The following is a 13848-nucleotide window of genomic DNA, read 5'->3' as shown; positions in this document are numbered from 1 at the left end:
AAATGCCACAACGTAACAGTTATGTAGGTGCGGCACCGCACCAAATTTGCAAGGATCCAATTACGTTCCGACTATTTTTCTTGATCGAACCAACGGTTGTTAGCTTTCCAATTCTGTTGGAATTATTAGATGATGTCACCTCATTATATTTGCATTCTCTACAAGTTGCTGGTCTCCAGCTATGTTTGCCTCACGGCCTTTGCTGCCTACACGGCTGTTTTTGGCGCTGTTGCAATTTTTCTGCGCCTATGTGCGGTGTGTTCGTCTGTTTCAGAGTTCGCAGCAGTGTGCTTGTTCAAGGTGGGGTGCCTGGCCAGTGGGTACCAATGTATGCACATACATTTGCGCTGTTCCTTTGGTAAAATGTGCATTGGGAATATCGCGTCCAGCGGTGGCCTCTTTGTTTGAAGCTGGTCACCAGGCCATGCCTATATACCGAGTGACTTTCGCGGTTTAGTGAACTGAAAACAGCCTGCAGACTTCCTATAGGAGCAGGAAACTAAAACATCGGAAAAGAATCCAGCCAAAACATGATTTAGTCCTGGTTGAGTTATTTTATTATCTTACTTTCTGAACTAAGTTCCGAACGCCGTATCATTGAATTCTGAAGTATACATTGATCACAGATCATCCCTATATACGCTGACAAGTGGGTAAGCAAATAGTGGCAAACGGCATTAATCGCTTAAGTAACGAACAAACTTTGAGAACTGCTCAAACGCTTCATGCATTTTCGTGGAGTTAACTGAACTCATTTCTCGAAGTTAAATTGACTGGCGCATGGTAGCTACAGGGAACTGACTTGAATTCGATATCACATGGGGTAGCATATAGAGGAAGCACTGTCTCCCCTTCCTGAAAAGGAGGAGTCGGGTTGGTTAGGATCGGTTTATCTGCCAGACTTGCTGATTGGTGATATTTGCGGACTACGGATCATCTTCAGAATTTAATCCCGACTTCTGGGGAGGGGGAGTGTGGAGTCCGGACAAAATGGAAGTTCAATCTATGCTGGGTGGCTGGTAAGCTGCAATGCTTTTGTTAACTCCAGTTAGAAATAAAAATAAGACATCCAATATTTCATCTTTTCTCAAAAAGATGAATGGAAATACTTTATGCCCTTGGCAATCCTTCGCGTGTTACCTTTTTACTTCCATATGGAAGTTTTGAATTTTAAGAGCCTGATTATAAAAAAGACCCCTGAGGTGCGCAATGCGCTTAACCATCGACAATAACAGGATCATCAAAAGTCCCAGCCCCTCGGGGATAAGCCCCCGAAAGGCCCTCCCATGGGTTTCCTTGCCAAGGCGTGGCACCAAGCTTCATCACTGGCTGAGCCCTGAGACAATGGCGCTAGCCGCATGGCCGGTGCCGATACGCCTTATCAGGACCTTCCCATAAGACAGACTGGGGGATTGTCTGCAGACTGCAGTCCCCCGCGCGGCCGGTGAATTATTGTAATTAATCAACTTTCGAGCAGTGCCATCTGCCATCTTTTTCAAAACGTATGGCTATCCATCGCTACATGTCTCGATGGATTGTGATGTTTTATTGACCACATAGGTACTGATAGAAATAAGAATGGTGTAGGTCAAATTGACATATTCAACACCGATTTTTTATCCGTCATAACAGGTGTGCTGCAGATGCATGGGCGTAGGGGAGAGTGGGGTAATTTGGCCGGTGGTGTTAATTGGCCGCCCCCACCTGTACGAAAGCTGATAAAAGTGAATGAAATAGCTTTAGTCTTTATTCATTTGTCATCGGCAGAACTAACTGGAGAACAAATGTCAAAGCTTTCCCCCTCTTAGTTTTATTCAAAATTAATAAAAGGTGAATTACGTTAGAAAATGGTAACTTTTACTTCTGTTTAAAATTTGTATAACATGTAGTATTTGGGCTGTAAACGAATTAAAATATTATAGCGCCATTTTTGAGGGTGCTCAGTGGTTCCACGAGCAATTTCATCTAGTTCTGTACAGCCATGACGACTTTATAGACAAAAATTTTCAGAATGGCAATGTGGGTTTATTTGGCCGGGACTAGCGGGGCAACTTGGCCGGTGCGCTCAGAGTCACTATGCTGGGACGGCCGAGTTGTCATGGTCAATTATATCATAAAGGACATAATTCATGACCAACTTTGACTACCTTGATGCCATATTTCCTATTGGACAGCTGTAAGGGCATGTGACGTCATCAAAGGTTACCTAACGCATTTTTGCTAATAAATACTTACATAAAAAAGATACAGCCGCGCAAATGGTCTCATTGTGTTCAGCTCGTCAAGGCGCATCGAATGATATACATGATGACCTTGAACTCACGTAACCTTGAGGTCAAGCGACCTGAGGTAACGTGACCTGAAGCCAACCTTGACCTTGACCTTGACCTTGACCTCTCGAGGTCAACACATACATGTTTCGATGCGGAATGACGAGAGAATTACGATGGTGTTTTTAGTTTTGACCTAACTTGATTACTTCAAAAGTTATTCGTAAAAAAACTGTCATCGCATCTAGAGCCGCTATTTTGACTATTTTCGACCCCTGTGACGGCTGAGTCAACCTCCAAAATTCTTCAAATGCGTCGTAGGACACGCGTCATTGCTGAATGTGAAGCTGACCCGCCTATAACAAAAATCATGGCCTCAAACTAACACCGGCCAAATTGCCCCACACCCCCGGCCAAATAACCCTGCTAGTGGGGCAATTTGGCCGCTTTGCAGACCTTTGTAATACGCCACAATTTTAATATAAGTAGTTACTCAATCATTTCAAGTTTACTGTCCAAGGAAGTAAAATGTATGCCACACCTGTCAGCGTTGAGAAAATGCAGAAATGTGTTGTCGATTTTTAGTTACATCGTTTTCTAAAAAAAAGCGGCCAAATTACCCCACTCTCCCCTATTATAGAGGGGACGTTTGCCATTTAAACCTGTTTCTCGACAGTCGACGGGGTCCACCTCTGTATCTATTGTCTTGTCTGTACCGTTCCTGAACCGGCAGTAAACGTGCCGAGATGGCATGTATCAATAGAGTTCCATTGTCAGTGCTGAGCCGTTTCCGTCAGCGCTGACCGGTACAATCGGATGCTGAGTCTGCACTGCGCAGCGTATTGGATCTCACTGTAGCATCGTCACAGCCATTCAACCGCAGCTAGGGCCTCCATTGGTAGTGATGCAATTTCAGTCCAAGAGCCCATGCTGCTACTGCGCTACTTACATAGATGACATAATTTTGGTCATCCTCATTCCCGTCCCGCGGGTATAGCTTCCTTCAGCTTGTGTAATTTGCTGGCTTATTTCCAAAGGATTCACTAGTTCGTTTGACCTTTCAACTCCCTCAATGCGTTTTGCAAAGCTGCCGTCCCGATGGAACTTTCCCCCTCGCCATATTGTATCATATCCGCATAACCTAGCATCACTCACACCACAGGGATAGACCACAGCTCCGCAGCATAGCTCGAATCAGCCCCCTCAGTATTGCATCATAGTTGTGTACGTCCTGCCCTTCCCGGTTGCCAAGAAGGTATGGTACTACGCCACATTCCCATTGACCCGGAATAAGGATTTCACTCTGATCTCTATCATCTCCATCTCTCTTCTCCTTCACTCTCCTCTCTCACTCTTCCTTTATTTTCAATTCCTCTTTCCGCCTCCCTCCCTTCCTACCCCTCTCCCCATTATTTTTCTCTCTCTATCAACTCTCTCCATCTCCTTTCTTTCTTTCTTTTTCTTTTTTCTCTCTCTCTCTCTCTTTCTCCCCCTCTCCTCCCTCTCTCTCACACACTCCCCTCTCTCTCCCCAGGTACAACACGGTCCCTCTGGACCCCGAGGCTCCACCCGACTCTCGGCCACCGACCACCACCAGAGTTGTGGGGGTGTTCGTAAACGCCGTGTCCCGGCTGGTGTCGTTCATCGCCACACTGCCTCAGTTCCGACAACTGCCGCAGAACGACCAAAAGATACTGCTGAAAAACGGTACGGTGATTATAATTGTAGAGGACGGCACGACACGCATGTTTAGCTATACCTTTCGGAACTCACAGTACGGGACTCATCCGCGGAAATGGCGCCTACTCCTGAAAGCCGGCATGCATTTGCTTCTGAAAGACGATATGGCACCTATCAAAGACGGTTTGTCATATAACCGGAAACTGTACAGTGTACAGCACGTTTACATCTAAAAAAGATAAAGGCGTTACTCATAGAAAACGATGCGTCACTCCTCAAAGAGGTTACGATACAAATGCAATCTCGATACATCTCTGTTCCAAAGAAGACGGTGAGGCTCTTCTCGGATTCGGAAAAAAAACTTGTGTCTTGTGTCGAGCGAACGAGTCGGTTGTGCCTTTCTGAACGAGGCTCTCTTTCTGATGAGTAAACTGCGTCACTGCTTGCAAACAAAACCGCAAGAACTGATAACGTCCTACGGTACAAAAATTAAATGTGCTCTTGCTTTGTATGGGGCTCTCAGTCTCGATATCCAATTGCAATGGCGTTGGCACAGAATAACGTTTTAAAATGGCAGCCAGCTGTTTCCGGTTGGATGCCGGGGAAAAGGTCACGTCCGGGCAATATTCTAAACTCTGCCTTAAATTTATGCACACTTGCTGTGATGAATGCAAACGAGACTGAAGCAGCTCTGGGAATTCTATAACGCTTTTAAAGAAAGTATTAGACGATCATTAAAAGGAAGCACATTTTCCACAGCCAAGCGCCTCCCCCATTTTCCGCGCTCGATCCGCCTCTGGCGGCCGCGCGGCCCTGACCTTGACCTTGACCCTGTGTGCCCCGTGGGCAGGCGTGCTGGCGGTGCTGATTCTGCGCGGCACCATGGTCTACGACGCCAACAGCACGCTCTTCAACGCGCAGGCGGTGGGCGCCAAGGTCGGCATGAGCGACCTGAGGTCGGTGATGACGCCCAAGCTGATGAAGAACCACCAGCAGTTCGTCGAGGTAAGTGTGGGTCTGAAGATGTTTGATGAGTTGTCGAGTTGGACTGGCCAGTGAGCTAATCGAAGAGGTTGAGTACAGTAGGAGTTTATCCAGTTAATAGAGTAAGGCTCTTGTTAAAATGAGGAATAGGGAAATTAAACGTTTAAAACATTCATTGGCCATAAAGTCTATAAATGCAGTCGTCGATTTTCATTTGAAGTGTTTTTTTCATTGGCGAAAACCTGATGTTTTATTGGATTCAACCCAACCCTTTCTCTCACCAAATCAAGTGTCGAGGTAGCATTACGGCTGTTCCGTTTGCTGCCTTTCCTGTCGAAATAACCAGATTTTCCCGCGAGTTTCTCAGATTTCAATGCGTTTTGTATGGAAATGAATGAGTTACCTGAGTCCTGAGTCACTTTTCCAGTTAAATGAAAGCCGATTTATTCACATGAACGCGGCTACGTGGACATTATTGCCAACTTACGTAACACGACGGATCGGAGCTTTACGTTCAATTGTGTAGACGTTCCGTTGTCGTGGCCTTTATCCTTTGAAAGAGTGCTCCATGAGAGACACACCATCTCCCAGACCTCATAATTCTAGCCGCCTACGGCCTACGGGTAACAGGATGATATCGTATGGACGGGAAAAGCTCATCTATCGAGGGTTCTGGAGTGGATATATATTTCAAACGTTCATTCTGAACTCAACTGAGAGGCATTCGAGCCGGGCGGCCCTAAGACCCTCCTCAATGCTTATTTATTTTGGTGCAACTATAAACCAGTTTTTCTGTGACCTGTTTATCGATGCTTTAGCACTGAAAAGCAACTACAAAAGATGTTGATTACGGAGCGAGCGAAGCGAGCGTAGTCTTTCCTTAGATTAACGGAAATTTCTGAGTATGAGCGGCCGGCCGGCCGGCCGGCCGGCCGGCCGGCCGTGGTCACGCTTTTGCGAGGCTTATATCTCAGCAACCACTTGACCGATTTACATGCGGTAATTTTTGTAGGGTAGCTTCATTCCTTCTACCAAGTATTGGACTATTCCCGATGCATGTGGGTGACCCCTTATGCACGTGCCACGTGCAAAACGAAGAGGTGTCACTTTTGTAATTGTTGCAATATCTCGGTAACTACTTGGCCGATTGCGCTGAAAGTTGGCATGTAGGTAGACACCCACTAGGCAATGCATATCCATGTGCCAGAATTGGGGTGCTGCTGCACGTGCGCACGTGCAGGGGTCGATTCCAGATCTCGAAAACGGCTGGACCGATGGCGCTCAAATTTGGCACATGGTTAGGGACCGGTTAGTAGGGTGCCGTGCAAAAGTCAGTTGGGACCCATTTTGCACGTGCGCACGTGCAGGGTGCCGCTTCCAGATCTCGAGAACGGCTGGGCCGATTGTGCTCAAATTTGGCACATCGCTAGAGACCGGTTAGTAGGGTGCCGTGCACAAGTCAGTTGGAGGTACCCCCTCTAAATTTCGCACGTGAAGGCCCACCCTCTCGCTCGCTCCGTTAGTCGCCCCAAAAGGCGTTATACTGGTGCATACCTCCCTGCATCTCGCATAGAAACAGTTATTTCCCTCATCTCTGGTATATTTTATTGACGGCAAGATGGTAGGCATAACTTACATACATTGTAGCCATATGCAATATTTCCCGGATGCAATTTAGAAGCACGCATGCAACTTCCCTTCAAAAGTAATTGAAACCCCCGAAGTTAACCCAGCGTGGCGGCTGGTGCTGCGCACATGAGCCGGTTTGTGCCGTGTAAACATGCTGTGCGGAGGTTGCATAACCGCCCATGTTCCCGGCCTTGGAGGGCACGCCGCGGAGCTCGCGCCGCCCACGGAGTAAACATCGCCGTGCCGGTCACTCGCTGGCTCCGCTAGAAGCTTTTACATTCACCAGTTAATTAGCGACCAAACGTGGGGTTTGGATAAGTTGTCATACATACAGCATTATGACGATTCACTCACTGGCGATTCACGAAGGCGAGCTACGTTTAAAGCATTTGGTAAGCTCGGAAGTGCTATGATGAATATTTTTAACAGTTTTGGCCTTTACAATATCAAATGCAATCTCGTCACGCTTTCGCGTCGAGGAACCCACAGCTTCGCATGCTATAGGTTTCTTGCTTTCAATGATTGTCTTTGTTTGATTTACGGGCGGAGAATCGGCGCGCTCTTTTTGCGTCTCGGTTGGAACTATTGAAAAGCTGCGGTCTACACTTGATCCATATGATGTAGGAAGTGCATAACCAACTACTCAAACAACTGTTCGAACAGCTACCATGTCCCAGCGGCTGAAGTTGCGTCGTACCATACATGACGTAGGTCTGATCCGCCATTCACGGTTCGACCTCGTGCAGTGCTTGCCGGGTACATGTGCGCGCACTGCATCCGTCTATCTAGCCCGGCTGGTGTTAGGTTGCATTGCACCCACCCTGACCGTGTCGATCCGGGTGGGTTAATGTATGTGTGCCTCCTGACCTGTCCCGGTCGATCCATATTGGGTCAGTGTATGCGTGCCCCCTGACCCGTCCCGGGCGATCCGGTTGGGTAAGGGATAGTGTATGTGTGCACCTTGACCCTGGCTCTGCCGATCCACCCTGGGTTAGTGTACCTATGTATGTGTGCACCTTGACCCTGGCTGTGCCGTTCCGGCCCGGTCATTGTATATGTGCCCCCTAACCTCCCTTCCCGTTCCCTCCCACAGCGGATGCAGAGCCTGGGTTTGGACAAGACTACCAACATGCTCCTTCAGATGGTGGTCATGTTCTCCTCAGACCTGGCTGGCCTCACCGACTCGGAAACCATCAGCACCCTGCAGGTTCGGTCCACAGGGGAAAGGGAAAGAAGGCAAGGGTGATTAGGACCGGCGGCACGTGACTCTGCACTCAGCAGGTTCGTCCAATATGGAGAGGGGAACTTTCTGGAGAGGGGAATGGGGACTGACTTCACATACTTGGAGACCATCCGCACACTGCAGGTTAGGTCCACAGGGGATATAGATAGGGAGGGCCTTCTTCCAAGGATATGAGAGACATGAGAGATGGGCCTAACGGACTTTGAGGCCAGCGGTGCCCTGCAGGTTCGTACAATATGGAGAGGGGAGTGGGTAGGATGGTGATAGGAACCGGTTTCACAGCACTCTGCAGGTTTAGTTCATGGCTAGGGAGAGGCCGGTTTTCTTCCTTGAGACGTGGGTTGGGGCCTCACGGACTCAAATGCCATTATAACTCAGTAGGTACTGTGCAATAGGTGGTCCATTTTGCAAAAGTTTCTAGGATCTTTCGGGCCGGGTCGGAATTCTTGTCGATACCATGATACAAGGTTGTGTGCAAAATTTTATTCCGATCGGATAAATTTATCCCGTCCCGCAAAGCGACCAAAGTTTTCCCTATGTTATCAATAACGGGATGAGCGATAATACGAATTTTCGCACTCAGTCCACATTTTTCGCTCAATACGCACTAGCAGTCATTAAAAAAGAACAGCAAAGGAGAGAAACACATCAGAGTGGAATGGGCATCCGTGAAAATAGCATATCTGGTATAGATAAAAGAACAAAATCCACCGTGCATGCCATCATGTACTATTGGTCTCAATATAAGGGCCCAGGTGACCTGAAGTTTTAATGCGGTGAATATCCTTACCCTCCCCACAGGTCGGGCCGAGTGCGTCCCTCCTCCCACCCAGCGCAACCCCCACTCGAATTGTGGCGAGGGTGAGGGTATTCACCGCATCCGAACTACAGGTCGCCTGGGCCCCTATCTTGAGACCAATAGCACCAATAATATCCCTCTCGGATGCAACGCCCGGTGCAGTGGTGCTCCTCGACCTGAAGGAAGTGCTTTCACTATTCCTTGCCGTGCGCGATGGCGCTAAAAATTTCCCACTGGTGAGGGCAACAGTGCAATACCCAGCTCTCGCAAAGTCGTTCACCACCCGTATATGTGCCGGTCGCCGATGAGCAGTGGTCAAGTCGTCATTGTCTGACCACTCGGCGGAGTCGACTTTGAGGAAATTGTGGCTGGCCCCGAGGGATGTACCGACCGACAGATGCAAACGACGCCAGCGAGCGCTGCCCCACTGCGTCGAGGGCGACTTTGGCGCGGCAGGGTTCTTCTCTCTCAGCCGCTGCTGCATGGAGGTGGCGATCGCCTCTTCTCCTCGACCGTCGTCCCGTCGTTGAAGAAGGAGAGACCGATGGCCTTGCCCATCACCTTGCCCGGTTACCGTCCGATATCTGTGTGGCAAGCGGTAGGAGCCTTTGCGGAGGGCGATGTCAGTTCACGATGCTGAGGTCGATCAGTGGGCAGACAGTCACGGTGCTACTTACCTTGTGACGATGAAGGTGGTGAACCGGACCATCGTCCTCTTCTCGTGCTCGGTGAGCGCAAGCTGAGGCTGACAGCAGAATGTTCTTGAGAGTGTTCTTGACTTGAGAGATCTTACGTGTTGATCAACTTTGCCATCCAACGAGCACGTTGTAGGGCAACCGGTTTCAGGATGCTCGCTTCCAAGTCACCGTCCATCACGGCGGTGGTGAAGTACACCACATTGCGGTAGTCATCACGGGGCCGCTGCTTCATCAGCAACGCGCGTCAGGTGACGATCATCTTGTCGGCGAAGTCAATGAAGTCATTGAGCGGTTTGAACGACACTCGGTCCGTGAGCTGCCACCACTTTACAAACCGCTTGAAGGACGGGATCTCGGGAGTCCCGGGCCGGAAGGCGGATGGTGTGAAAAGTGAAAAGATGCGTCATGCATTTCGTAAGAGGCTGTTTCACCCAGCAAGGATTTGCTTCTGGCTGCCAAAACAAGCCACATTTCGGTGATTGAGCGTGTGCCTTTTGCAGCTTCAGCGGCCATCCCAGACGCAGGCAAATTCATAACTAGCGTAATGCATTCGCACCTCCTGGCATACAGGGCCTTGCTCCTGGCACTGAGAACAGGAACTGCAACAGGAACTGTGGATTATCGTTCCTGCCTGTGGCTGATAGGAAGACTAGATCTATCATTGAGAAGGCTAGAGAGGGTTGGTGCGTTGAGCATGCAAGCTCTTTGGTAGATAGCCGCTGGCGCGACTGGGCAATGTTGAAAGACAAGTATTCACCCTATACTGAAGGCTGGTACATATAATGGAAACTTTGACTGTTTTGCGGGACGGGATAAAATCATCCAATCTTAATGAAATTTTGCACAGAATCTTGTGCTATAGTATCGACAAGAATTCCGACCCGGCCCGATGAATCTGACGAACTTTATTTTTTACCATGTAAATGTGGACCACCCTGAGTGAGTGTGCAAGTTCCTTCATCTGGGGGGGGGGAGAAAGGGGATGGGGCAGGGGGTACGAAGACTGGCCTGAAGACTTGCTACGCCGCAGGTTCGTTTAGTGGGGAGATAAGGACTTTTCTCCTGGGGACAGAAATTGAGGTACATGCCTTACGGAACTTTGCGGGTCGATTCACATGCGATGGGCAAACAGAAAGGAAGCTCGATGGCGACAGGACCGGCGTCATGGACTCGTGAATTATGCATTCGTACCATACAAGGCTGTCTGTCCAACAGGAGGAGGGGAAAGAGACGGTCGCGAACGGTGGTATAGGGGTATGGGCCATGTGGTCCTCACAATAATGACCCATCCAGTCAGTCCTCTCTGAGGAGAAGGGAAAGGGGTAGGGTGTGGTCACCAGACACCAGTACATTGGTGAGACAGGTTTCTCTGGACCTTGTTTGGTTGGTCGGTCTGGGAGCAAGACTGTCGGGCGGTTATCTTGATGTTGATTAATCCAATGATGGCCGTATTCAACAGTATTGTATGTAGTTGTCAAGGGATGTTGAGCATCTGGGATTTTAGCATTCAGTCATCGGATTCTGCAGTACCTAAATCAATTTGACATTCATCGGCATACATTTGTTGGATTCGTTGGGAGGATTTCGCTTATCATGCAGAGAGCGCAAATCCTATTCGTGCAGAACCTTCAGATATGTTTAAATCATTCCGTACTTGCATGGACCTTGTTTGACTACATTATGCTCACCGTGCATCCTCCAGCAGTCAATGCAAAGCCAATTTGCAATGGTGGACCCATGCACATAGTGCAGATCGGAGTGATTTCTCGCTATGTTAGGACAAAAGTTAGCTGTCGTGTAAAAGTTAGCTTGTGATGTTTTAAGCTTTTTATCTTGTGCACATCATACATCACTAATGCTTTATTTTTAGGTAGGTAGATATTCAGTACTTTCAGTATCTTATACAGTGTTTTAATGTTTATGTATATCGTATGTAGTTCTATAGTAGGTACTATTTATCTGTTATGCCTTCGTAGTCATTTACACTCTGCCTTTATAGTCTTTTTTACACTATAGGTACTTTTACTTTTACTTCTATAGTCTTCTGTACTTAGAACAGATCATTATTTTTACAGTGTGTTTGGTGTGATATACTTATATGACTTCACCTGTCATTGGGCCAAGCCTGTTGGTGATTTGCGCAAATACAGAAATACAGAAATACAGCCACCCCAGACGCGACACTGCATCAGCCACTACGTCTTCGTCTGTCTGGTCCCTTGCAGGACCATAACACATGTCTGATCCATCCATCCCTATTGCAAAACCACTACACAGTACACATGCCTAATCCATCCGTCCCATTTGCTGGACCACAACACGTGTCTTACCCATCCGTCCAAAGTCCAGGACCACTACATCAATCTGATCCATCAGTCCCATTTGCAGGACATTCGTCTGATCCATCCTTTGCAATTACAGGACCACTACACAAATCTGATGCATCCGTCCCGTCCCGATTTCAGGACCACTACACACGTCTGACCTCCCGTCCCGATTTCAGGATCACTACACATGTCTGATCCGGCGTTACATGTGCTCCATCCACGGCGAGGAGAGCACCCGGGTGCTCTACCCGCGGATGCTCCACCTGCTGGCGGACCTCAGGACGCTGGTGGAGGACCACAACATGAACACGTAAGACAGAAATGTTCCTAGCACGAGAGGCAGCTCCTGGCCTCAGGGAAGCTCTTGACCCCAGGGAGAACCTCTGGTTTTGGTTAGGTCTGAACTCTGAATCCTTGTGCTTCAGCATGCTGCTCCTTATATTGCTTCCCATGTTGCGAATCGCCATTTCACTTGGTTTAGAATAGCTTCCATATGTGCGAAACGCTTCGTCGGCATGCTGCATCACTTTGTGGCGTTTCATCTTGTTTCATGTTCCTTTCTTTGCTGAAGTCGCGGGGGTTCTTTGTCTTGTCCTATAACCCGTTCGCCCTATTCCAGGGTGTGTTTCCCCGACTCAGACTTGGCCAACGTAGCGGGAGAGTTCAGCAAGATCGACCTGAACCCGTACCCCATGTGGCCCGACTTCTGCGAGAAGGGCCAGGAGCACCTACATCCCAGGCACCACCAGCATCAGCAGCAGCAGCTTCAGCAGGGACAGCAGAGGCAGGCGCCAGGCTCCTGGAGGTAAGAGAACGGGAAGACGCGAAGGAGGTTTCGTGAATGCCTGCCCGACGGCATGGTTCTAAGCTCTTGCTGTTGGGGTTGAGGGTGTCAGGGATGACTGCCATGGATCATTGGATGCAATCATCGTCCTACAAACATTAAAATGTTTATAATGGAAGGTCTGTGCTTATAGTGAGGCATGCCGAACTTGTCAGGCTGAATCTGGCCCAAACTTGTTACTGTTTTGCCTTCAAGCGGGCTTTTGCATATGGAGGACTGGGCTCTGAGATCTGACCGTCTGATTCCGCTGTTCCAGACGGGCTAGTCTGCCGGAGCCGGCAGCCACGTCCTCCGTTGGCTGTACGCCGCGAACGGCGCCTCCCTGGCCAGCCCACGGTCAGCCGTCCGGCGCCGGGCCCGTCTTCCCAATCGGGACCAGTCCGCAGTGCCCCCCGACCGGCGGAGTCAGTCCCCAGACGCCCTCGGGCTACCGCGGCGCGGCCGGCCCTCAGTGCATGCGTACCTCGCAGCCCTCTGGCGGCCAGTACGGCGGCTCGGCCGGCGCTCAGTGCATCCGCAACTCTCCGCCGGCGGGCGCTCAGTACAGCCCTGGCGCGATACCGGCGGGTCTTGACTGCGGGGCACCGGCAGGCAGTCCTTCACCAGGATCCGTTCCCAGCCAATGGCCTCAATGGTAAGTAGGCAGACAGACACCGGCCTCTGAGGGCCACGAATGGTTATAGATGAGAAAGACGTTGACCTTTTCGTTGGCGCTCTCCCCAGCGACTCAGTCAGCTCACGTTTTGATGTTAGTCTCACACCGTTGCACACACGAGGGCACTCGCAAAACTTTGCCACGTAATTGACGGCACTAGTCGTCGAGTGCCTAAAACTGCAGTTGAGACAGGAACTTGAGCTGATGGGTGCGACAGAAACCGCCTCCAGAAAGAATACCAAGAAGGCGGCAAAACTTTTTGCTAGCGATCTGGTCATTTACCGCCAGACGAACTGTGTGCATGGCTTGTGTCCCTTTGGCACCGTTCCACATTTCTCCTTACCAATATATTGGGTTCAGACATTAAATTGAACATCCCGAATGACGATCACGTAAAAGACCGAGACGTATGGCTCGACACGGCCCGTGGATTTCGAGAGTAGAAGCGAGTTCGGCTCGTGAATAAGAAAAGTCACTGCCGCTTCCAAAGTATAGCGTGCATTTACCATGAAGGTTTGACTCCGAACTCATGACATTGGCTTTCACTTCGCCAGTCGTCAATGGATGGAACATGAAAGTATCAGTACATTGTATTTCCTAAAAGTAAGCGTAGAACTCCGCTCTCCTAGTCTACCTTACGATACCATCTCCATGCCTCGCTGTGTTTCCGATAGGCGTTATCACAAGTGTATTCGCGGCCATTGGGGCGACGCAAGAAA

At 49.4% G+C, this 13848-nt stretch overlaps 1 protein-coding gene across 2 annotated transcripts in view; it reads left to right on the top strand.

The window, feature by feature from the left end:
- The window catches only part of LOC122366497, a 33151-nt gene that overhangs the window by 14871 nt on the left and 4432 nt on the right, over positions 1-13848 (top strand). For both annotated transcript variants that reach the window (XM_043338822.1, XM_043338821.1), the window contains exons 3-8: positions 3805-3977; positions 4801-4955; positions 7657-7770; positions 11807-11940; positions 12250-12435; positions 12731-13108. In XM_043338822.1, the coding sequence (XP_043194757.1) occupies positions 3805-3977; positions 4801-4955; positions 7657-7770; positions 11807-11940; positions 12250-12435; positions 12731-13108 (1140 nt within the window). The remainder of the gene's footprint in view (positions 1-3804; positions 3978-4800; positions 4956-7656; positions 7771-11806; positions 11941-12249; positions 12436-12730; positions 13109-13848) is intronic.

This window comes from Amphibalanus amphitrite, unplaced genomic scaffold (assembly GCF_019059575.1).
Source record: "Amphibalanus amphitrite isolate SeventyFive unplaced genomic scaffold, NRLGWU_Aamphi_draft 000811F_arrow, whole genome shotgun sequence".
NCBI lineage: Eukaryota > Metazoa > Arthropoda > Thecostraca > Balanomorpha > Balanidae > Amphibalanus > Amphibalanus amphitrite.
Note: the sequence above shows the minus strand (reverse complement) of the source record. Positions and strands in the feature narration are given on the sequence as shown.